The sequence below is a fragment of the Hylobates moloch genome, unplaced genomic scaffold (genome assembly GCF_009828535.3).
Source record: "Hylobates moloch isolate HMO894 unplaced genomic scaffold, HMol_V3 SCAFFOLD_11, whole genome shotgun sequence".
Taxonomy (NCBI): domain Eukaryota; kingdom Metazoa; phylum Chordata; class Mammalia; order Primates; family Hylobatidae; genus Hylobates; species Hylobates moloch.
In genome coordinates, this window is record NW_026652286.1 from 29,612,327 (window position 1) to 29,637,243 (window position 24,917).

Consider the following 24,917-nt stretch of genomic DNA (forward strand, 5'->3'; position numbering starts at 1 on the left):
ACCACGTTATAATGTTTTAAAACGAGGGGGAATTTTGGATGTTATGAGTTCTGGTAGCTGTTTGGTAACTTAGTTTTATATTAGAAAGGTTAAGTAGCATGCCCCAGGTTATACACTGATAAACATGAGGCCAATGATTAGATATGTCCGACTTCACATTCCACATATTTCCTTACACTGTTTTGCAGTGTAAATAGGTGGTTAAGAAGATACCAAAGTAGATATCTGGTTCATCTTCTGAGAAGCAGAACTAGAATTCTCCTGGCTAGCAGTTATCCATCTAGTGCACATATATCTAGAGCTGGCCAGGCCTTTAGTTCACAAAATAAATAGAAAGCCTTGTCCCCACTCTGGAGGAGCTTGCTGCCTTGTTAGAAGGTGAGATATGTTCAAATAAAACATTTGGGGAAACCATCTGAGACCTGGTATAATGAAGTGCTAAGATTGTGGGCAAGGCGGGGAGGAGGTAGACCTTCCTGACTAGTTTAGGCTACAATAGTTGGGAAGACTGCAAGAAGCCAGCAGGCTTGAGTCATGCCCTAAAAGAGGGATTGGTTTAGAAAAAAACGAAAGGGAACTACTAACATGTATTGTTTGCCTATTCTATTCTAGGCGGGTGTCAGGCAAAGTTTTATCTTATTTTGGTCTCACTAGATTCTTGCAAAGCTTATCTGCATATCCAGGTTTTATAAAAGGTTAAGAAACTGAAGCTCCTAGAAGTAAATGAGCCCTTAGTTATCAAATATTGTCTGCATTGTGCAACTTCTTTTTTAGCCCATTGTCTTTGTTTTCATACTTTAGTTTTAGAGAATTACTCCAAATTCATCATGATTGAAGACAATAAGGAGAACAAAGACCATTCCTTAGAAAGGGGAAGAGCAAGTCTCATTTTTTCCTTAAAGAATGAAGTTGGAGGACTTATAAAAGCCTTGAAAATTTTTCAGGTAAGCATTTTTTATATTTTTGCACAGAATTCTTCTAGAAATGAATCTCTAAAACTGTATTTAAAATATAGGGCAACATAGCAAGACCCTATCTCTTAAAAAAAAACCCCAAATTTAGCTGGGTGTGGTGGTGGACACCTGTAGTTCCAGCTACCTGGGAGACTGGGGTGGGAGGATTGCTTGAGTCCAGGAGTCCAAGGTGACATTGAGTGAGCTATGATCACACCACTGCACTCTAGCCTGGGTATCAGAGTGAGATTTCTCTCTCTCTCTCTCTCTCTCTCTCTATATATATATACATATATATAATAGAAATATATAATTTTTATGTATTATATATATATAAATTATTGTAAACTCTTCAGAGATGGAGTACAAACATTTGTTAAGAACTTACATTTCTAAAATAGTGCTGAATTCTAACAAGGGATACAAACAATTTATAGAAGAGGAGATACAAATAGCTACTTTGAGAAATGGGGGAGAAAAGATTCACTTCATAGATTTTAGAGAAGCAAATTTTAATAAAATATTAAAATTGTATTGATATTTAATCATATATTATTAATTATATACTTGAGATTTAATGATATAGTCATAGTATATTTAATGATATTATTTTCATGTAGCAAAGATTCTATAATGACAGTGTCTCCTATTGTCAGAGCTTCATTGTACTGGAGGTACATTACCCTCCAATGCACCTTTGGCACAAGGATAAATTTGTGTACCATGTAGGGAAACTATCTGGTAATATGTATTATGAGCCGTAAAATATTCATATTTTTGACCCATAATTCTAATTTCATAAATCTGTCTTAAAAATATGGCTCAGTCAGGCAGAACATGAATATTTATTGACTCCTTACTATGTGTCAGGTACCACAGCAGACACTAAGGATGTGGAGCTGGACAAAGTAAACACAGTGCCTGTCCTCACAGAGTATATAATCTAGTGGGGAAGGCAACATTAAACAAACAGCTGCAGTAAGTGAATAATTACTATGTGTAAAGTGACATGAAACAGAAGTACCAGATATTCTGACAGCATTGAACTTGGGGGACCTAACTGAGTTTAAGGGCTCAGGGACACACAAAGATTTATTGTTTATAGGAACTAAAAATTATAAATAATCCACTTGTCCTAATATAGGGGATGTTGAATTGTGATAGCAGAACACCACTGTGGTTAAGCTCTGGTCTCCAGGGACAGGCCACCTGGATTCAAATCCTTGCTCTGTCAGTTATTACCTGGGTGATCATGGGCAAATTGATTAATCTCTCTACACTTCAGGATTTATGTCCGTAAAATGAGAACTCTACCTACCTCATAGGGTCATTGTGAGCTTTAGTGGAGTTAATATCTCTAAAGTGCTTAGGATGGTACAGTACAAAGTAAGTGATCAATAGATGTTAGCTATGTTAATAATCATATGACTTACTATTATATAGCCGTTTGCAAAGAATATTTCAAAGAATTAAAAATCTTAAATACAGATAGTCTAGAAGAGCTTGTAATGAAAAGCATCAGTTTTCTTACCTAACACATACTATATTCTCAGTCCCACTCCCTAGAGACAATCTCTTTTAACTATTTCTGGCCTTTAGTTTTTTTGGTGGTGAGTTTATGAAATTGAAACATTGCTCTTATATGTCTTTTCAAGTTATTGACTTCACACTATATTCATTTACTTTCTATTATGAACAATGATACTGATACCACCTCCCTCCCTTCCCTCTCCCAGTCCTTCCAAATCTGATAATTATATTATTACTTTTAGCTATTCTATTGATTATCCTTGGATCTTTAAATAAAATGCCTGTATGTCTTCTTCCATCAACTTATTTTAATTTAATTTTTAATCAAAGAATAATTGTGCATAGCTTGAAAACAACTCAACCCATACTATAAAACATATTTTTTAAAAAGTAGTCTTTTGCTCTGTGTGTCTTCATTCCTAAGTTCCATTTAATTTTTTTGCAACCTTATGTGCAGAAGCTTGAGTTAATCACACTCGTTAAATCACATGTACACCATCATCGTTGATTTGTGCAACCTCTTCCTGTTTAATTTCATTCTTCAATTCTATGTCCATTTCTCTCTTCTGATAGAGAGCTGCTCTCATGTTTGATATGTACATTGAATTACTTTTATCTGCACTTTAGAATATGTAGTTTTTGTGTGTGCATGTATTAGTAATTTATATAATCATATTGTGCTATAAAGATTCTTTTTCCCATCCAGCACTGTTTTTAAGACCTATGCACGCTGCTGTGTGAACATCTCATTCATTCTTGTAACTGCTACATGGTGTTCTCCGGGTGTGTCTCCATCCATTTTACTTATCCCCTGCCTAGTGGAGGCAACCATTTTCAACTCTTTAAACTATTTTTCTAATATTTACTTCCACACTTATAAATTATATGCTTATTCTGCTTCTACTTCTTGATTTCTAAAATTATAGGTAATTATCTATTGATTTTCAACATTGAAGTAAAAATTTGGGTTTCTTGACACAACTCCCCTTCCGATGGCCTCTTCAACTTCCTTTCCACTCATCTTCCCAATGTGTTTGTGTCCCGTTTTTTGGCTCTGTCAATCTTTAGTGTTTTTATTATTAAGATTATGTAAATATTGTTTGAAGAAGAGCCATAGTATCCACCTTTGTGACTTTTCCTTCCTTGTGCAACAGGATTACAGCATAGTGTTTAAGCGCATGGACTGTGGAGCTGGACAGCCTAGATTTGAATTCCGGCTCTGACACTCGTCACCTGTGTGCTTCTGGCCAAACTGCTTAACCTCTCTATGCCTCTGTTTCTGTAACCGAAATGTCTGATAGGGAATGTTTCACTTACTACTTCTACTTTATCTGAATTTTCCACACTGTATTTTTTTCCAGATGAACTTGGGAATTATTTAATTACATTTCCTCACCAAATTCCATTGAGATTTTAATTTAGGAATAGTTGACATTTTTGCATCTTTTTTTTCTCCAAAGACATAGTTTAGCTTTATATTTATTCAAGTCATCATTTAGAAAATATTTACAAATGCATTATTAATGTAAAAATTTATAAGAAATAGATGAAATGAAACTCTTCTTTACTCTTGATAAATCCCAGTATATTTTATAACTGAATTCTATTGATTCTGTGACAAATTCTATGTTCCCGGATAAACCCTGCCTATTCTAATTTCCTAACATCCTCTATCACTCACTCCTCTTTCTTGTTAGCTCATGTTCCCTGATTTTTTTTTTTTTTTTTTTTTTTTGAGAAAGGGTTTCACTCTGTCACTCAGGCTGGAGTGCAGTGGCACAATCATGGCTGACTGTAGCCTTAACTTCCTGGGGTCAAGTGACCCGCCTACCTCAGTATCTCAAGTAGCTGGGACTACTGGTGTGTGCCACTACGCCTGGCTAATTTATTATTTTTTGTAGAGACAGGGTCTTGCTATGTGGTCCAGGCTGGTCTTGAACTCCTGGGCTCAAGTGATTCTTCCACCTTGGCCTCCCAAAGTGTTGGAATTACAGGCGTGAGCCACCACGCCTGGCCTATTCTATCTATTCTTTAAGATTCATTTAAGTTCCCACCTGCTCCATGAAACTTTCTACTCTCTCTTAAGTCGTAATGCTTTTCCCTTTGCTGAGCATCTGCATCTGAACACTCTTTACTTTCTTAATCTTCCATGTGTTAGCCAACTAGATTGTAAATTCCTTTATGTCTTCCTTTTATATTCTTTGCAGCCCTTACCTAGTTACACAGGTGTTCACTGAGTTATTTTAGGATGCACTGGTTAGTATTGGAGATTATCTGCTCTAACCTTCTCATTTCTTTAGATGAAAAAACTATAGGGTGATTAGTGCTCATGTTTCATTATCATGTCCCCAGCACTCTTCCTCAGCTACCCAAATTGGTAAGAGAACATACCCTCCTCCCACACATCTACACACAGCACCGCCATCTTAGCCTGACTTGGAAGAGGTCAGAAGAGGAGATCTGGTTCAGCTGTTACTAAGATTGTAGCTTAAGAGATCTGAGGTATTAAATACCCTGTGCTCAAGCTGCTCATCTAATTTTATTAAATGGATTTTTGAAAGGGAAACTCTTCTTTCTCCAGGACTAACATTGGTATCACTTTTTGAAAACTAGCTTTTATTTATGAGAATTTTCAAAAGATTCCTCTTAGCCAGGAAACTTAATAATATTTTGATTTGAATTCTGATTAATTCTGACAATCTGAAGGACCTCTAGTGTGTGTTATTTTATTGGTTTCTGGAGGATGGGATGAATTTTGAAAACTTTTCTGACTAATACATAATTTTTAAGAAGGAATTATTTTGTTGTTGGCAGTACTAAAAACAGCCTTTTTCCCTTTGGCTGTTCTGAGAAGTGTGAATCTGACTTTTAGTGGTAATTAAAGTAGCCTGCTCAAAGACTATTAACATTTGAGGCAGTTACATGAAATCTTAACCCTGTGCTTTACACAGGAGAAGCATGTGAATCTGTTACATATCGAATCCCGAAAATCAAAAAGAAGAAACTCAGAATTTGAGATTTTTGTTGACTGTGACATCAACAGAGAACAATTGAATGATATTTTTCATCTGCTGAAGTCTCATACCAATGTTCTCTCTGTGAATCCACCAGATAATTTTACTGTGAAGGAAGATGGTAAGTTCGAAAGGTGAAAATACTATTTAGAAGATGAAACACCTAATGTGTGTCTAGTCTTATATTTATCTTGAAGACATGAAAATAATAAAACACAAGCTCTCCAAATTGCTTATAGTCTGGTAGTGAAGGGAACACAAAATATAGTTGCTCCAGATACCAAAGAGAAATTATAAAGCAACATTTGATCATGTGTAAGAGAAATGAAAAAGAAAATCTTGAGTATAAGAAACAGCTGGGTGTGGTGGCTCATGCCTGTAATCCCTGCACTTTGGGAAGCCAAAGCAGACTCACTTGAGTCCAGTTCAAGACCAGCCTGGGCAACATGGAGATACCCAGTCTCTGCAAAAAATACAAAAACTAGCCAGGTGTGGTGGCATGCATCTATGGTCGCAGCTACTCTGGAGGCTGGGGTGGGAGGATCACCTGAGCCCAGGAGGTTGAGGCTGTAGAGCCGAGCCGAGGTCGTACCACTGCACTCCAGTTTGGGTGACAGAGCAAGACCCTGTCAAAAAAAAAAAAGAAAGGAAAGAGAGAAAGAAAGAAAAAGAAAGAAAGAGAGAGAAAGAAAGAAAAGAAAAGAAAAGAAAGAAAGAAAGAAAGAAAGACACAATTTGGCATAATCAGAAATTGATTGTCTCTCAATTTCCAAGTCATCATTTCTTGATTTGACAAACCTATAATTCACAATCCCTGAGCACTTAGTAAGTCTCATAAGACTTGCCATCTAGCAGATAGTAAATGAATATTTAAATTTGTTGCAAATGTTGACAGTTGCTGACAACTATGAAATGCCACACAATATGTATAGCAGGGGACTCGTCCGTGGCCTGTTAGGAAACAGGCTGCACAGCAGCAGGTGGGCAGCAGGCCCAGCGATCCTTACCGCCTGAGCTCCGTCTAGGAGCGTGCACCCTATTGTGAACTGTGTGTGTGAGGGATCTAGGTTGTATGCTTCTTATGAGAATCCAATGCCTGATGAAACCATCTCCCGCCTCCCCGTCTTTCCTTCTTGGAAAAATTGTCTTCCGCAAAACCACTCCCTGGTGCCTAAAAGGTCAGGGACAACTGATGTACAGCATTCCTTCCAAAAGCAAATGAGAAACAATAAAGCTTTCTAAAGTTTCAGTTTCTCAGGTAGCAAAGATAAAGGTTAAGATCTCTACTGGTAAAAAAAATCCTTGAAGTTCACTCGAGGCAAAAGACAAATAGATAATTTAGGTACATTTTATATATGGTACTCAATCTAAAATAATCTCTTCAGATTATGTCCACAATATTTGAGGTGTAATCAGGACTGCTGTTCATCTGCTATGCGTTCGTACAGCTATATAATTATTAAAATACTGATATATCTCCACTTCTGGCTGGCAGAGAGCTACTTCCCCAAGTCCCTTGAGGGCTCCTCACCATGCCTGAAGCCTCTGTTGCTCCAGATACCGTCCCCCCAAGAAGTCCCACACCCATCATTAACAACAAAAGAGTTAACAGCTTGCAGAGCAGAAGCTGAGAACTCTGCTGATGTCTATTTTGAGTGATTACTACTCCTGTTGTATTTGTTGTTAAATCCCTTGAATATCACTCCTGGATATGTTAGAAAGAGCAATATGCTGGGGCAAGAAGAGCTGAGTTCTAGTCCTCTGTCTTCCAAGAGGAGTGAGTTACCTTGGATAAATTACCTCTCTGGAGTTTGATTACCTCATCTGTAAAATGCAGAGGTGTATTGATGACTAAATAGTTCAGTTGATATTTAGGGTATACCAACCTTGTGACAGATATTTCTACTAAGAAATAGGGATACAAAAAGATATAGTCTCCACCCTACAGTTGTTTCCAGTGTTTCATGTAAGACAGACATATAAGCAGGTACATTATAATAAAACATAGTAAAAGCCTTTAGAGAGAAATATAATGTCATGGGAACCCAGGGGACAGAAATTAGCTGTACCTACAGGGTGAGGGAAGGCTTTGCGGAATGAGAAGATCTCATTAGATTTGGGTCTTGAAGGATGTGAAGGATATTCTCAGGAAAACAGAAGGGTAGAGTGGGGCAGGGAATGGGAGTGGAATAGCTATTCCAGGCAGAAGAGTAGCCTATATAAAACCCCATAGTCTTATGAGGGCTTGCGTGTCTGAGGAATGGTGAGAAGATCAAGGTGGCAAAGACAAATGATTTCTAAGATATTTTCCATCGGCAAAAATAAATGAAGTTTTTATTAAGTTTGTACCTTGGTCTGTAAATAAAGTTGTGCATCTTTATTCTGCTTTTGTTGAATAACTAGATATGTAGCTTAAGCATTTTTAAAACTTTTAGTCTGTTTCTAAAGTACAGTATTTCTCCAAAACTTAGAACATCAACCTGAAGACTCAAAAAAAAATTAAAGCTCAGAAATTTTGAATAAATTTTACTTTTTAGAAATAGGGCAATTTACTTAACTCGTATAAATCTTGCCTTGATGTACAAGCTAAAATTAAAACTCTCATCCAACTGAATTTAATTTTCTCTTCTTTATTGTCTTGTTTAAGATTGTCTCTTCAACTTTGAGGTTTTTTTTTTTTAAATTTTACAGGTATGGAAACTGTTCCTTGGTTTCCAAAGAAGATTTCTGACCTGGACCATTGTGCCAACAGAGTTCTGATGTATGGATCTGAACTAGATGCAGACCATCCTGTAAGTATTTTCTTTTTTTTTTAAGACCAAGTCTTGCTCTGCTGTCCAGGCTGGAGAGCCGTGGCACGATCTTCACTTACTGCAACCTCTGCCTCTTGGGTTCAAGCAATTCTCCTGCCTCAGCCTCCCAAGTAGCTGGGATTACAGGTGCCCACAACTACACCCAGCTAATTTTTGTATTTTTAGTAGAGACGGGGTTTCACCATGTTGGCCAGGCTGGTCTCAAACTCTTGACCTCAGGTGATCCACCCACCTTGGTCTCCCAAAGTGCTGGGATAACAGACATAAACTATCACCCTGTAAGTATGTTTAATAAATATATTTATAAAAACAATTTAAAGCAAGCTAAAAATTAAGGGCAACTTTTTTAGAGAAAGTGTTTTTTTCTAGACTAAATGAGATAATGTTTTAATCAAGATTTCAACAAGTGGGCTGGGCGCGGTGGCTCACGTCTGTAATCCCAGCACTTTGGGAGGCCAGGGCAGATCACGAGGTCAGGAGATTGAGACCATCCTGGTTAACATGGTGAAACCCTGTCTCTACTAAAAATAGAAAAAATTAGTCGGGCGTGGTGGCGGGCGCCTGTAGTCCCAGCTACTTGGGAGGCTGTGGCAGGAGAATGGCGTGAACCCGGGAGGTGGAGCTTGCAGTGAGCTGAGATCGCATCACTGCACTCCAGCCTGGGTGACAGAGCGAGACTCTGTCTCAAAAAAAAAAAAAAAAAGATTTCAACAAGTGTTAGTAGACCTCCATATTGGTGGAATTGAGACCAGCTGCCTGAAAAACATGTAGCTTCATTTGTTCCAAAATATCTGTCTCATGCCCAGCATTCCTATTATTAAGAGCTATTCAAAAGGTTATACTAAAATGAAGACAGGGTCTGCAATCAATTTTTATTTAAATGGGCGTGGGTTATTGGAAAGGGAGATAAATAAAAGTGGGCCAGAGAAAGACTTGCCACCCACGCTGCCCAGCATGATTGGTTTATTAGGCAGTTGATGAACTAGGAAGTTGTTTCCTCGGAAAATTGTACAGTACAGGCAAGAGTTGGAGAATTAGTAAATCTGGAGCATTTCTGGGAGGGGAGGAGAGAAGAGAGTGCACTTGTGAAGTTGAACTGACCAGAGCTTTAATGTAGCTTCTCTCACATGTTAGCTGTGTGAATGTGACCTTTTTATACTACCTTAGACAGCCACTAGATGATCTGTCCAATTATTCTATAATCTTATTGAATGACTATTGCAATTAATTGCAGTATTTGCCAGAAAGGAGCATGTAGTCTCGTTGAAAAGCTAAAGCACACATATATAAATAAACACACACAAGATAAAATGTAAAAAGTGCACTAGGTGAAAATTTTGCTTCATGAAAAAATTGCCTCAAAATATACATAAGAGAGCAAACATTTCTAGCTGAAGAGATCAGAGAAAGGCAACATTTCAATTGGGCCTTAAAAGATTTCAGCAGATAAGAGATGGAAAGGAAGAACAATTCAGGAGGGAACAATATGAGCAAAGGTTCAGAGGCAAGAAAATCTGGGGCATGTTTATGGAAAGGTGAGTACATCAGTTTTACTGATCTACTAAGTCCTGCTGATTTTCACCTCCTAGGTATTTCTTAAATGTGTTCCTTATTCATTCCTACTACCACATCCCTTAAACTGGTCTCCCTTCTTCTAGCCTTGTCACCTTCAAACACCTCCTCCTTATCCTCATTAGAATGATCAAAAACCTCAATATTCCTATTATTCATCTTCTCTCTTAAAAATCACCAGTGGCTCCTAGGTACATACTTAAAAGAATTGAAAATATATATCCATACAAAAACATATACACAAATGATTATGGCAGCTTTATTCATAATAGCAAAAAAGTGGAAACAACTCAAATGTCCATTAACTGATAAATGGATGAAGTATGGTATATTTATATAAGCAAATATTATTGGCCATAAAAAGAGATGGAATACTGATATGTGCTACAACATAGATGAACCTTGAAAACATTATGATAAATGAAAGAAGCTAGTCACAAAAGGTCCCATATTGTATGATTCCTTTTATATGAAATGTCCAGAATAGAAAAATACATAGAAATAGACAGTGGATTACTGGTTGCCAGGAGCTGAGGAGGGTTGGGGTGGAGTTGGAGAGTGATTGCTAATGAGCATAGTGTTTCTTTTTGGGGTGACAGAATCTTTCTGAAATTAGATGATGGAGATGGTTGTTTAACTCTGTGAATATCTAAAAACCACTGAATGGTTATTTTATGGCATGTGAATTATACCTCAATAAAGTTATTTAAAAAACACCAGTGGATTCCCATTACCCAAGGCTAAACTCCAAGCTCCTTAATGGACCTTTAATTTGCAGATCCCAACTAGTTTCAACATGCTCCGCCTTACTCTCCAAGTCTGAGCAACATGGGGTTGCTTGTATTTTCTTAGGCACAACAAGCTGTTTTTTTTGTTTTTGTTTTTGTTTTTGTTTTTTAAATCACTGTGCTATTTCCACTCCTCTTTTGTGTCTTAGCTCGAGAGTCATCACTGGGTAGCCTTCCCTGAACCACACAATCGTCATAAGTGTGCATGCCGTTCTGTCCATATCTGTGCAATATGATGAGACACTTATTGTATCATTTTACAATAACAGCTTCATGTAAACTCCTTTAAGCCCTAGACTGTGCTTTGTTCATATTTGTTTTTCCAGATTTTAGCACAAATCATAGTAAATCTGTGCTACTTCATAGATCTGTATTAAAGAGATAAGTCTCATTCTCTCTTTTCAGGTGTCTGCTTCTTTCCCATTATTTGCATTTTTTTTCTCCTGGGCTTTGATTTTTGATTTTTTTTTTTTTAAGATAGAGTCTCCCTCTATTGCCTAGGCTGGGGTGCAGCGGCACCATCATACCTCGCTGCAGCCTAGAATTCCTGGGCTGAAGCCATCCTCCTGCCTCACCTTCCTGAGGAGCTGGGACAACAGGCATGCACCACCACACTTGGCTAGTTATAATTGTTATTTAAAAATTTTTTTTGTACCGGCAGGGTCTCCCTTTGTTGCCCAGGCTGGTCTCAAACTCCTGGGCTCAAATAATTCTCTTCGTAGGTCTCCCAAAGTGTTGAGATTACAGGCCTGAGCCACCATGCTCAGCCATTTTGTCTAAAAAAATTTTTTTCGTGAGTATAAATTCTAATGTTACTATTTTGTCTGCTTTTTAAATCATCATTGTTTCTGCAAATGGCAAATATATTTGCATTTTGTGATAAAATCTAAGACTAGATTCAGTTAAGTCACTATTTCAAATATTAATTACTTTTTATTATTAATTACTATTATAGGTAAATATAACTGAAGATACAGTCAAATGATTAAGGAAAAAAACCCTCACCCTTGGAAAAGAGCCATGTATTTAAATGGGATGGTGGTTTCCTTATTCTTTAAACTTTTATCTTTGTAGGCACAATTCTATCTTTGTATCCATTATATCTTTTATCTTTGTAGCTACTGGAGTATAAAGCTGTCATGTAACATTGACTTTAAAATAAAAATGATCATAAATCTCTAAATAATGCTTGCTCTTAGTAACAATTATGTAGCCCTTTAATATAATAGCTCTAGTAATAATGAAATGTTTCCCAAATATCATTTGTCAAGTATTTTTTAGTATGGATATTTAAAAACATATCTTTAATTATCAGGGCTTCAAAGACAATGTCTACCGTAAACGTCGAAAGTATTTTGCGGACTTGGCTATGAACTATAAACAGTAAGTATATTTTAAAAAATATATAGCCAACTTTGAGATAATAAAATAAGTGAATAGAATAAATTGTGTTCATTTGGCAAGTAGAAAGTGAAATAAGTGCCACTATTTATTAAATGCTAATTCAAAACAACTCCTTCCCTTTATCTCATTAGTGGAGACCCCATTCCAAAGGTTGAATTCACTGAAGAGGAGATTAAGACCTGGGGAACCGTATTCCAAGAGCTCAACAAACTCTACCCAACCCATGCTTGCAGAGAGTATCTCAAAAACTTACCTTTGCTTTCTAAATATTGTGGATATCGGGAAGATAATATCCCACAATTGGAAGATGTCTCCAACTTTTTAAAAGGTAATAAGCTAATTAATTTTTTATAAGGGGGTTGCTGAACTCTGTTTTGATCATGACAGCATTTTTTTTTTTTTTTAAAGAGTCTCTCTGTTGCCCAGGCTGGAGTACAGTGATGCCATCTTGGCTCACTGCAGCCTCTGTCACTGCAGCCTCTGCCTCCTGGGTTCAAGCGATTCTCTTGCAATGGCCTCCCAAAGTGCTGGGACTACAGGCACCCGCCATCACACCCTGCCAATTTTTGTATTTTTAGTAGGGATGGGGTTTCGCCACGTTGGCCAGGCTGGTCTTGAACTTCTCACCTCAAGTGATCCACCCGCCTCAGCCTCCCAAAGTGCTGGAATTACAGGCATGAGCCACCACGCCTGACAATGACAGCATTTTTAATAGAGGAATAAAGCGTAGTGATACGGGAGGTTAGAATTTTCCCATACTCTGTCCTGGTGTGTTGGATCCAGGATTGGGCACCACACTGAAGGATAATCATAACCTGCAGCCAAGGTAGAGGAAAGTGAGCAGAATTATATTTGAAATTGTATCACATAAGTAAAATTTGAAGAACTCTTAGGGTGTTTAACCTAGAGATTTAGGGGCTGTTATAGCTTTATTTAAATATTTGAAAGCCATCTTTATAACAGAGGGATTACTGTGCGACTCTAAAGTAAAGGACTGTTGGATAGAAACTTCAAGCTTTTGGCCCAGAATAGAGAATATTTTGTTAAAGAGTGATTTGAAAATAGAACAGGCTGATGAGATGGTTAGTTCCTCATCCGTGGGGGTGTTCGTGCAAAAGCTCCACACCCATTATTTGGCAGAGGAGATTCAAACATCTTGGAGAAGGTTGAAGACCTTTTCCACATTAAGATTTTATAATTTTAGCAAGAAAAAAGATGGTGCTAGTAGAGGCATAAACAAAGAGTAAGGACAATTTTATTCCTTTTAGTTCTTTATATTTGTTTGGTTCAGGCCTCTTTTTTCTAGCTAGTATAGGAAGTAAAATGATCAGTGATCTATCTTCAAGGGTTTACAATGTTTAAGAAGTATAAATTTTCCCTTTTATCTCAGTAGATAATCTCAGCAGATTACCATAGTGGAGAAAACAAAGCAGTTATGCTGTGACTCAAAAGGGTTTAGTATATTTCCATCATGGTCTGAAATTGCTGTCTTTGAGTTTCTTACATAGACTTAAAAAAATCTACATATCTATTTAACTCCTTAACAGTATTCAACAACTACACACAAAACTAGATGAAATAAACAGGAAAGAGCAATACAGTTTCTACAAGGGAAGAAATTATGTAAGTGGTTTCTATAAAAACTAAACTTTTGAAAAATAGTGAACCAATGCACATAACATCGCTGGACTTATAAAGATGGACAGATATATGCTACAGAAGTTGTAACATCACATTTGCATGAGATTTGGAGGAAATGCTTTGTTATACACACAAAACTGAAAGCTGATCTCTTAGGGTCTGGAGCCTGGGCTGGCTGCAGAATGTGTTGCTGAAAATGCTTCAAGGCCAAGTATCAAAGAGAAATCAAAACTAACAGAAAGTTCAAGCAAAAGTTGGAAGGGGATACCTGTACTATTAAATATGGTAGACACTAGACACATTTGGTTGTTTAAAATTTAAATAACTAAAATAAATGTAAATCAAGAGGTTGGTTCCTCAGTCACACTAACCACATTTCAAATGCTCAATGGCTACATGTGGCTAGTAGTTGCCTTATTGGACAGCACAGATATGGAACATTTCTATCACTATGGAAATTTTTACTGGACAATGCAGTCTGCCCATCAGAATGGCAGCATCCGAATACAACACAGCTGATGGAACTGGAATACCAGAGTTGTGAGGGTTTGGAATGAAGGCCAAGATTGGGCTTACAGGGGTCTGCTGAACCACTGAATCCTAGTGGCAGACCTCTTTTACGGTATGCATGCAGTCTTGGCTGTTGGGAGATGGAAGAGCACTATCCAGTTTAGATAAAAGAAAGGGACTACTTTACAAGAGATGGTACTGGCTAAAAATGGCACGGCTTCAGAAATCGTTCTGATTTAAATGAATACATCTTGTTAGTGATTTTTTACAAAAAGAATATTATCCAGAAGATAGTATAAAACCTTTAGGGAGACAGCAAGGTGTTGTATGGCATGAGGAAATCTGAGTTCTCATTCTACCTTTATCAACTAATGTGTGGACTTGGGCACATTATTGAGTCTCTGAGCCTCCATTTCATAGTTGTCACAATAAGGAGAAACATCCTTAACTCATGTTGTAAACATGAAAGGAGATGTGATATGTAAAAGGTCTAACTCATTGCCTGGCCATAGCAAGTGCTTAATAATAATTAATTCCCCTTAATATGCATATGATAAATTTTAGTTTCCATGCCTTCCATCAGTTACTTGGTGCCACTAGCAGAACTAAAATGCTGCAGTCAGGGGTCTATTCTGGTAAAGATTTTGTTTTCTCCTTTGCTTTGCAGAGCGTACAGGTTTTTCCATCCGTCCTGTGGCTGGTTACTTATCACCAAGAGATTTCTTATCAGGTTTAGCCTTTCGAGTTTTTCATTGCACTCAATATGTGAGACACAGTTCAGATCCCTTCTATACCCCAGAGCCGTAAGTACTTCTATTTTAGCCAGGAATTCATCAAATGGTTATTTATAATAATGGCATCTACCTTATGGGTTTTTTTTGTTTTTTTTTTTTTTTTTTGGTGTGTGAGGATTAAATAAATTAGCACATGCCAAGCATTTAGAATGGTACATGGCATGAAATACATGTTCCATGCGCTATCTTGTTAGCCATTATGATTATTAATTGACAACTTATTAGGTGCTAGCTGCCATTCTGAGCATAGGGAATGTAACACTGAAAAAAATCAGACAAAAATTTCTGCCTGCATAGAGCTTGTATTCCAGTGGCGGATACAGATAATAAACAAACAAGTAAATGTATGCAAATGTTGCATCGAGCGATGTTGAGTCCCATGGAGAAAAATAAAGCTGAGAAAGGGGGATGGAGGAATGTGTAAATGAGTGGGAGTGTGTGTGTGTGTGTTGCTGTTTTGAAAATGGTGATCAGGGAAGGCCTTGCTGAGAAGGCAATATTTGAGCAGAGATCTGATTTGGGTGTGTATGTGGCAGGATTGGGGGATGGGAGTGGCATGTGGATGTCCATAGGTGTCTGATAGGCACTTACATGTATGTGTCTGTGAGTGGCCAAGGTTTTGAACCAAAATTTTTTTTTATTTGATTACTGTCCTTTGTGATCCATTACCAAAGTAATATCACCCGATCATTAGAATAAAATATTGGATTTCGATTTGATTGAATGGTTGATTATACACGTATGTTAAGCACTGCAGCATGACAAACTTGTACCTCTATTTCAGAGATACCTGCCATGAACTCTTAGGCCATGTCCCGCTTTTGGCTGAACCTAGTTTTGCCCAATTCTCCCAAGAAATTGGCTTGGCTTCTCTTGGCGCTTCAGAGGAGGCTGTTCAAAAACTGGCAACGGTATAAATCTGGGATTAACTGTATAGATCAGCAATTTTCACCTGGGGTAGGGTGTATGAGTATCTGTGTAGTTTAAAAGTACATATTCAGAATGACCATTAGAAAATTTGTCTTTGCTTGGAGGTTGCAGTGAGCCAAGATTGCGCCACTGCACTCCGGCCTGGGCAACAGAGAGAGACTGTCAGGAAAGAAAAGAGAGGAAAGGATAAAGAAGAGAAAAGAAAGAGAAGAGAAGAGAAAAGAACGGAAAAGAAAATTTGTTTTTGCTGATAATCTTTAATTCAAATAACATTAAAGAAGGGTGTAAAATTTTAAGGTTTATCAAAAGGAGACATGAGCTTTAAAAAAGGTAGAGAAAAACAAGATTACAATAATAGGTTATCTATCTTTTATTTTCCAATAAAAAGGGTATGTTTTCTTAAAATTATGCTAAAATGTTTTTGAGTACTAGGTACAAGACACTGTCCTGGAAATACAAAGATGAGTAAGGCCTGGTTTCTACCTTTAAGGAGCTTGTATACTGTTTGAGGAGACAGTTATGTCAAATGAGATAGCCTATAGCAACGTTCACATTGCTCTGGGAGCATAGAGAACCTGGGGAAGGTTTCCTAGGAGAAGGACATCTGGATTAGCTGATGGGAAATGAGTGATGTGCTGAGCAAGGAAGGAAATGCATCTCAGGATGAGGGCACACAAGGAAAGACAAGGAGGTGGTTGGTGTGTCTGGGGAAACAGCGAGAAGCTAGGAGCAGAGTGTCCAAGAGTGGGGGAGGCAGTGTGAAATAGAACAGTGCTTCTAAAACTGTGGTTTGGGGACCTCTGGGGTCCCTGAGACTCTTTTATGGGATCCTTGAGGTCAAAATCATGCCTAGATAAAAGATCCATTCAAAGCACACAATGGATTTTAAGGTAACAGGCAGTTCATCGACATAATTCAGATTCCACATTGCAGTTGAACTTTTGAGAAACTCTATCCACCTGTTGAGTCTTCATGCAGAGTAAAAGGAGAATATCCACAACTATCCAAAAAGACTATTAAAATATTTAACGCTTTTCTAACTAGATAACCGCATGAAGCTGATGTAACTCATGTACTCAAACAGTATATCCCAAAAGGTTAACTACAGAAGCAGACACGAGACTCCATCTGTCTTCTAGCCAGACATTAAAAAGGTTTATAACATTGTGAAACAATGCTACTTTTCTTAGTTTTTTGTTTTGTATAATATAGTTATTTGTATTAAAACATTCTTTGTTACCATAAAATGAGTTTATTAAATTTTAAAATTAATTAGCAAGCATTTTCCTCTCAGTTTTAATTTTTAATATGGCTAATATAGCTAGTGATAACCTACACATACATGCACAACAAAAGCTTTGGGGTCCTCTAATTTTTAATAGTATGTAAAAGTCATCAGAACAGAAGTTTGAGAAGTACTGGTTTAGAATGAGGCCAGATTGTAGAAAAACTTGTGAACTAGACTGGGATTTTGGACTTTATTCTAGGGTATTTTGGGTCAGTGACTAAGAATTTGCAATTTGTTTTAATTTGAATTCTTCAGTGTGTGAGAATAATATTGATGTTCTTTTGTAGTGCTACTTTTTCACTGTGGAGTTTGGTCTATGTAAACAAGATGGACAGCTAAGAGTCTTTGGTGCTGGCTTACTTTCTTCTATCAGTGAACTCAAAGTAAGAGTTGCAAATCTTTGTATATAACCATATTCACCTAATATAATTGATAGAACCTGAAATAGTTTTTGCTTTTGAACAAGCGCTTACTATGGAAAATACTTGGGGATGTCACTAATCATTACCTGAATGTATTTGTCTCTATTTCCCAATTATATATTATATAATATAATCCAAATGTGTATGTGTATATATTATATACTATATATATATAAAATCAGAATTTTATAAGGGCATTTATGGGGAACAGCAAGCTACTTCTTTTGCTGGAGTATACTGTGGGTTGAATAGAGCTGTGGAAAATAAGTTTAGAATTGTAGGTTGGAGCCATTGCATTAGTAATACACACACACATGAAATATTTTGATATATTTCTGATATATATGAAATGGTATGTGTATATTTTAAATAAAAAGTGTTTTAAAATCTTTGCTTACAAAGTCTTGCTGTTTCCTCATCATTTCTGATATGCTAGCAATAACTTCTATAATTTCTAGAGAATTCTTTGAGATTTATTATTTATTCAATGAATAAATAAACTCATGTTTGTTGAGTAACGAATGTGTATGAAACACCATCCAAGATACTGTCTTGCTTTCAGGGAGCATTTGATGGTGGGTATATAAGTCATACATAGGAATAACTAGTGTTGGGTAGAAAGTAGGTGCCATAATACAGGAATAAGTAAATAAAGATCCTTGGGTGCCTTTTACACAAAGAAGAGAGGAAGAACAAAGCCATGGAAAGGATCTTGGGGGTATTTACAGGAAAGGGCAAGCCATTTCTTTTGCTGGAGTGTACTGTGGGTTGAATAGAGCTATAGGAAATAAGTTTGGAATTGTAGATTGGGGCCATTGCATTAGTAATATGTTTAGAGGTGAGCCAATTATGGAAGTTGCATGATCTATGAAAATAGATATTATTCTTTGATTCACTGACTCTTTGTCTTCTAGCATGCACTTTCTGGACATGCCAAAGTAAAGCCCTTTGATCCCAAGATTACCTGCAAACAGGAATGTCTTATCACAACTTTTCAGGATGTCTACTTTGTATCTGAAAGTTTTGAAGATGCAAAGGAGAAGATGAGGTACAGTATATCTTCTTCATGCCTTCATTTTCTTCAGTGAAAGATCCGCCCCATTACGGTAATAAGTCACGGAAGTAAGCAGCTAGACAATTTGAAGCCCACAAGGAGACTTCTGTCTGTAACACATCTTCCTTTCATAACAAGTATCTAGAGTATGTTGTGTATAAGGATTTTGCATAGTTGCAAATATGAATCAGATACATTGAGAAATTGTTTTCTTGCCAATTCTTCCAATCAGAGAGTTTAGTAGTCTAATAGGGAAAATAGATGATATGCAAATTACTATATAATAACATGGAAAATGACAAGAGCCTTGGAGAGATACAGATGAAACATTGTTCTGCATTTTATTCAAGAGCAACTCATTTCAGGTGGACAAACAGGGTAATCTTAATGTTATTTGAGAAAGGACTTGAAGGATAGATAATATTTAGATATATTAAGTTTTAGACTGAGAGTTAGCATGAAAAAAGGTCAAGATGTTGAGAAATATAGGAGATACATACAATGTTATCAAAGCTACACTTTATTAGTCAGCTAAGTGTGTGGTTAAGAAAGGAGGATATTGGAGGCAGAGAAACTTTTTAGAAGATTCTTGGAACACTTCAGGCGAAAATAAATGCCTGAACTAAGACAGAAGTAGTAGGAAAAGAAAAGACTTTCGAAGCAGAATAAATCAGACAACATTGAGTGGAAGCAGTCATGAGGTCACATTGTGATGATGGAGATCGATAGGGGCTGAAGTCATAGTCCTTGTCTTTCAGAGAAACCATTAGTTGGGGAGTTAGGCCATTCATGAAACCAAATTATAATACTAGCAGGGATTCCTCTAGCATAAATGGCAACCTTTTAGAAAAGGGGGTCCCCTCTGTATAGACCAGGTGGATTATGAGTTGGATTTCAGCTGCTACTGATGTATAGTTGTCCTCAGCTTCACATTTATCCCTAGGAGTCCTGGACATGATTGTTCTTGGGGGTGCCAAATGAGAGGTTCAAACAGTGGTTTGATAAAGGAGGCAGAACTTTAATGCTTGAAAAAAGGGCAGAATTTAGGTCATTTGAAAGGAGCCTAGAAGGAAACATTCTAAGCAGAAAAAATCTACATGTGCAGGAGGTAGGACCATTCCTAGTCTATTTTGGGGTATGTGAGTATGTGTGTGTCTGTGTGTGTTATATGTTATATAAACGCACAGGTTACATATGTGTGTAGGTATAGTTATATAAGGCATGACTGAGGGATCTGTTACTATGTGGTTAAGTGTTGTAATGAAACAGTTTTACGTCTACTGATAAAACTACAGTAGTTGGTCTCCTTACTGTAGTCAAGAGATGTATACAGTAATAAATGATTAATAAATCCATCTATGGGATCTTTCCCTAGTAATACCAGGGATTTACAACTACTTTATAACGTAAAGTACTTATAACTATTTTATGACTACTTTAGGTTTCCCACTTGTGTGGGATTCCAGGTTGCCTCTGCGAATGCAGTGTAGAGAAGTAGGTCAGATTGGTTGTACGCATATCTAACAAAAATTTGTCTTTTGCCTAGTATGTGAAATAGATTCTGTTGTTTGTTTAGTTTTCATCATTCATTCCCTAGAAATTGATTGTCTCCTATTTGTTTTCTTAAATAGAGAATTTACCAAAACAATTAAGCGTCCATTTGGAGTGAAGTATAATCCATATACACGGAGTATTCAGATCCTGAAAGACACCAAGAGCATAACCAGTGCCATGAACGAGCTGCAGCATGATCTTGATGTTGTCAGTGATGCCCTTGCTAAGGTCAGCAGGAAGCCGAGTATCTAACAGTAGCCAGTCATCCAGGAACATTTGAGCATCAATTCGGAGGCCTCTGGGCCATCTCTTGCTTTTCTTGAACACCTGATCCTGGAGGGACAGCATCTTCTGGCCAAACAATATTATCGAATTCCACTACTTAATGAATCACTAGTCTTTGAAAATTTGTACCTGGATATTCTATTTACCACTTATTTTTTTGTTTAGTTTTATTTCTTTTTTTTGGTAGCAGCTTTAATGAGACAATTTATATATCATACAAGCCACTGACCACCCATTTTTAATAGAGAAGTTGTTTGACCCAATAGGAAGATCTAATCTCAGCCTAACTCTATTTTCCCCAATCCTCCTTGAGTAAAATGACCCTTTATGATCGCTTAGAATACCCTGAGGAGTATTATGGCGCTGACTCATATTGTTACCTGAGATCCCCTTATTTCTAAAGTATCTGTTACTTATTGCTGAATTTGTGCCAAGCTCAATCACATTCACACTAAAATTTAACAGGAGACCCAGCTATCTTTGTTGCTAGCATGAGCAAAAGTATAGAGGCCTTTGCACATGGAGAATACCTAGTAAAGAGCAAGTAGTCTAGTTTCAAGTGTAGTATCTTGTAGGGAAATGGGAGTAGCTAAGCCTGGAAAGGTTGAATGGGGCATAATCATTAAGACTAGGCTAAGAATTCGAGACTTTATTTTTTAGGCATTAGGGAGCCCCTTCCTAAGTGACTGTCTTCCTTGAAACTTTGTTTTCTTTCAATGACATCACATGATACTGGTTTTATTCTAGACTATCTATCCTACTCATGGATCCAAGGGAAACTTAGTAGAGATGCGACTTGCATGGGGCTGTACTCAGACATGTGGTCCTAGGTATTATAATGGGATTGTCCCCAGATTAACAGGAAGCATTGTTATCAAAGGGAGAGTTCAAACTGAGATAGATAACAGAAGCACAAAGTAAAAGATAGAAAAAACAGCGCTGAGTACTTTATTTCTAAGGTATAAGGTGAGGCCATAAACAGAAAGGTATGCAATGAGAGTAGAGGCTGCAGAAAAGGGGAGGAAATAGAATGTCAGAAAGGTCAAGAAGAGCGGTTTAGGACTGAGACTGTAAGTAACGTAAGGATTGCAAGGAATGGTTTTTATGCAGAGTCAGCTGTGTAGCACAGGGAGTAAGCAGTCCTGTTATAAATGGGTGAAGCTGAACTCCAAAATACAAACTTATGTCTCTTTAATTTGCCCCTTTCCTCCCTCTAGTCACTAAATGAAGATGTTCTTCAAGTTTCTGTCTTTGCACTTCTACTCTTTTTGCCATCTCTTCATGGGGAATGTCACCCAGATACATGACTTCAGTTCTTATTTTGAATGACTCCTCTATTTGCAGTTATAACCCTGACATCTTTCTTGAATTTTTTTGCCCCTTAATTCCGACGAACTCCTGGATGTCTATGCAGATGTCTCATAATTTAGGCCAGTGCTGTACAACTTCATCTGGCACCATCCACATGGAATGAATAGGGGTTGTTCAATATGACAGCCCTGCCAAGCATCTCAAATTGAACAGGTCTATAAAGGAACTCAGAATCACTTGACTATCACAGTCCATCAGCTTCCTCTCCCAGTAATTTAATTTCCATTAATGGTATATTAAACATCATATTTTCAATCATTTTCAGGTTTAGTCAGCTACTTAAAAATAGGCTTTTTTTCACATAAATAAATTATATACCATTTAACATGTTTTATTTCAACAGACTAATAGATCTTTTAATACTTCTTAGTCCTCAAAATAAATTATTAAAAACTTTGTATTTCATGTCATATTATATAAGGAAATAGAATTTTGAAAAATAATTCATGCTGTTTTAAATTTTTACATTGTACATTTTAATAGCTAATCAACTCTTAAGTATACATTTGATGGTAAATAGATGCTAGCTAATCTGGAATCATTTGAAATATTGATTATCTGATTTATAGTTTGGTTGCAAGGAAATCTACTGTAAGCAAATCATAATAGATAACAAATCTTAGAACATGTAGAAAAAAAGAAATTAAAAAATAGATAGCAAATAACACAAATTATGCATACTATATATGGTTATTTTCACACAACTTTGATAATGGTGAAGAATCATACTTATTGAATTTTAAAATGATGATGTTTAAAATCACTCTATGCCTAAAGCACATGAGAATAAATGTTAAAGGCACAGCCTTATAATCCACAACTTCAGAACAATGGAAATTTTTGTTTTTTGTTTTTTTTTTTTTTTTTTTGAGACGGAGTCTTGCTCTGTCGCCCAGGCTGGAGTGCAGTGGTGCCATCTTGGCTCACTGCAAGCCCCGCCTCCCAAGTTCACGGCATTCTCCTGCCTCCATCTCCTGAGTAGCTGGGACTACAGGCGCCTGCCACCACATGTGGCTAATTTTTTGTATTTTTAGTAGAGACAAGGTTTCACCGTGTTAGCCAGGATGGTCTCGATCTCCTGACCTCGTGATCTGCCCGCCTCAGCCTCCCAAAGTGCTGGGATTACAGGCATGAGCCACTGCACCCGGCCAAACATTGGAAATTTTAAATGATGGATTTCAGTTCTTCTCACTTCTGGGTATTTGTAATATTTGGTAAATCAGGAGTCCTGAGAGTCTTAGAATTTTCATGCATTTTAAATATATGTCTTCAAAGCACCTAGGAATATGTAAATAGTTACCCAAATGTGAGAACAGAATTGAACTAAAAGCTTCGTTTATAATTTTTTTTTTTTTTTTGAGACAGAGTCTCACTCTGTTGCCCAGGCTGGAGTGCAGTTGCGTGATTTCAGCTCTCTGCAACCTGGGACTGCAGGCGTGCTTCATCATGCCCGGCTAATTTTTGTTTTTTTAGTAGAGATGGGGTTTCGCCATGTTGGCCAGGCTGGTCTCGAACTTCTGACCTCAGGTGATCCACCTGCTTCGGCCTCCCAAAGTGCTGGGATTACAAGCATAAGCCACCATACCCAGCCGGTTAATAATTCTTAATCAGTGACTCATTATTCAAAGACATAGTTAATATCCTCATGACTTTTTAAGGATGCTCAAAAGCTGGTCTTCAGAATGCCTACATTTCTTTACCTACATATTTTGTCATTTGGAGTTATACAAGTAGTAATGACACACCAAAATGTACATAATTATTGTTAGCTTTTAAGTTGGCTTCCAAATTCAAAAAAGAAAAAAAATCCTGAATTCTCTAAAGGAACATATGATAGAGTCCATATGTTAATTCATAGGAAGTGTTTAAGGTACTATGGTCTATTTTGGTCTAATCTTTGTTTTACTATGTAATATACATTTATGATTTACAAGTTTGTTATTCAGTGGGATAATAAATGAACACAAAATTTATGTTCTCAACCAATATTTACTTTTTTTCAAACATACATTAAAAATCGATTTAAACTTATATTAGCAATTTTATTAGTTTAGGAAATCCATTATATCTTTATACTTCTTAAAAAGCCTATGAATATGAGATAGAAGCCAAACACATCTGGAACCTGGTAATCGCTTTTCAGAGTTCTTGGTAAAGTCTCAGTGTTATGTTCCTGTCGACGAAAAGAGTCAAACACAGTAATTTGAAGAGCCAAATATGAGTGACCATGGCCCATGACACAGCCCTTAGGAGACCCTGAGAACATGTGCCCATGGTGGTCAGGGTGCAGCTTGGTTTTATACAGTTTAGGGAGACATGAGACTTCAGTCAAATACATTTATAAGATACATGGGCTCAGTCCAGAAAGCTGGGATAATTCAAAGTGTTGGGTGGGAGGCTTCCAGATTATAGGTAGTTTTAAAATTTTTCTAATTGGCATTTCATAGAAAGGAATGTCTGGGTTGCTGTATGAGTTTGCGGAGACCAGAGTTTTATCATGCAGATGAAGCCTCCAGATGGCAGGCTTCCAAGAGAATAGACTGTCAATTTTTCTTATCAGACTTAAGGTCTGTGTTGATGTTAATGCTGGAGAGGTATAAGGAGGCATGTGTGTGACCCCCACTTCCAGTCATGGCCTGACTCAGTCTTTCAGGTTACATTTTAGAGTGCCCTGGCCTAGAAGAAAGTCCATTCAGATGGTTGGTGGGGGGGCTTAGAATTTTATTTTTGGTTTACACTCCTTATCTGTAAAATGAACTAAGTCTACTACACTAGATTATTGGAGAAGTTATGCCTCAAGAGGACTTTGTAAAAAAAAAAAAACTCCTTATTTTCCACATGTAAAGAATTACTAATACAATCACTCTCTTAACAGATATTCCTCCTTAGCTTCTGGATGATTTTATCTTCCACAAGAGGGTATTAATTTTAGCTTCTAGTAGGCAGTATATAATGGCATGGTAAAGTCTTAGTCCAGTTAGGGATTGAGCCAAA

The 24,917-nt window shown here is 37.1% G+C and overlaps 1 protein-coding gene across 1 annotated transcript; it reads left to right on the top strand.

Annotated features, from left to right (window-relative positions):
• The first annotated feature begins 827 nt into the window (after nucleotides 1–827).
• TPH1 (tryptophan hydroxylase 1) lies at nucleotides 828–20,686 on the top strand. Its single transcript, XM_032166482.2, has 10 exons — nucleotides 828–944; nucleotides 5,435–5,618; nucleotides 8,189–8,289; nucleotides 11,986–12,053; nucleotides 12,206–12,402; nucleotides 14,893–15,028; nucleotides 15,804–15,930; nucleotides 17,525–17,620; nucleotides 18,574–18,707; nucleotides 20,345–20,686. The coding sequence occupies exons 1-10, from the start codon at nucleotides 828–830 to the stop codon at nucleotides 20,517–20,519; spliced, it is 1,335 nt and encodes a 444-aa protein (XP_032022373.1). The 3' UTR covers nucleotides 20,520–20,686.
• The last annotated feature ends 4,231 nt before the right edge of the window (nucleotides 20,687–24,917 follow it).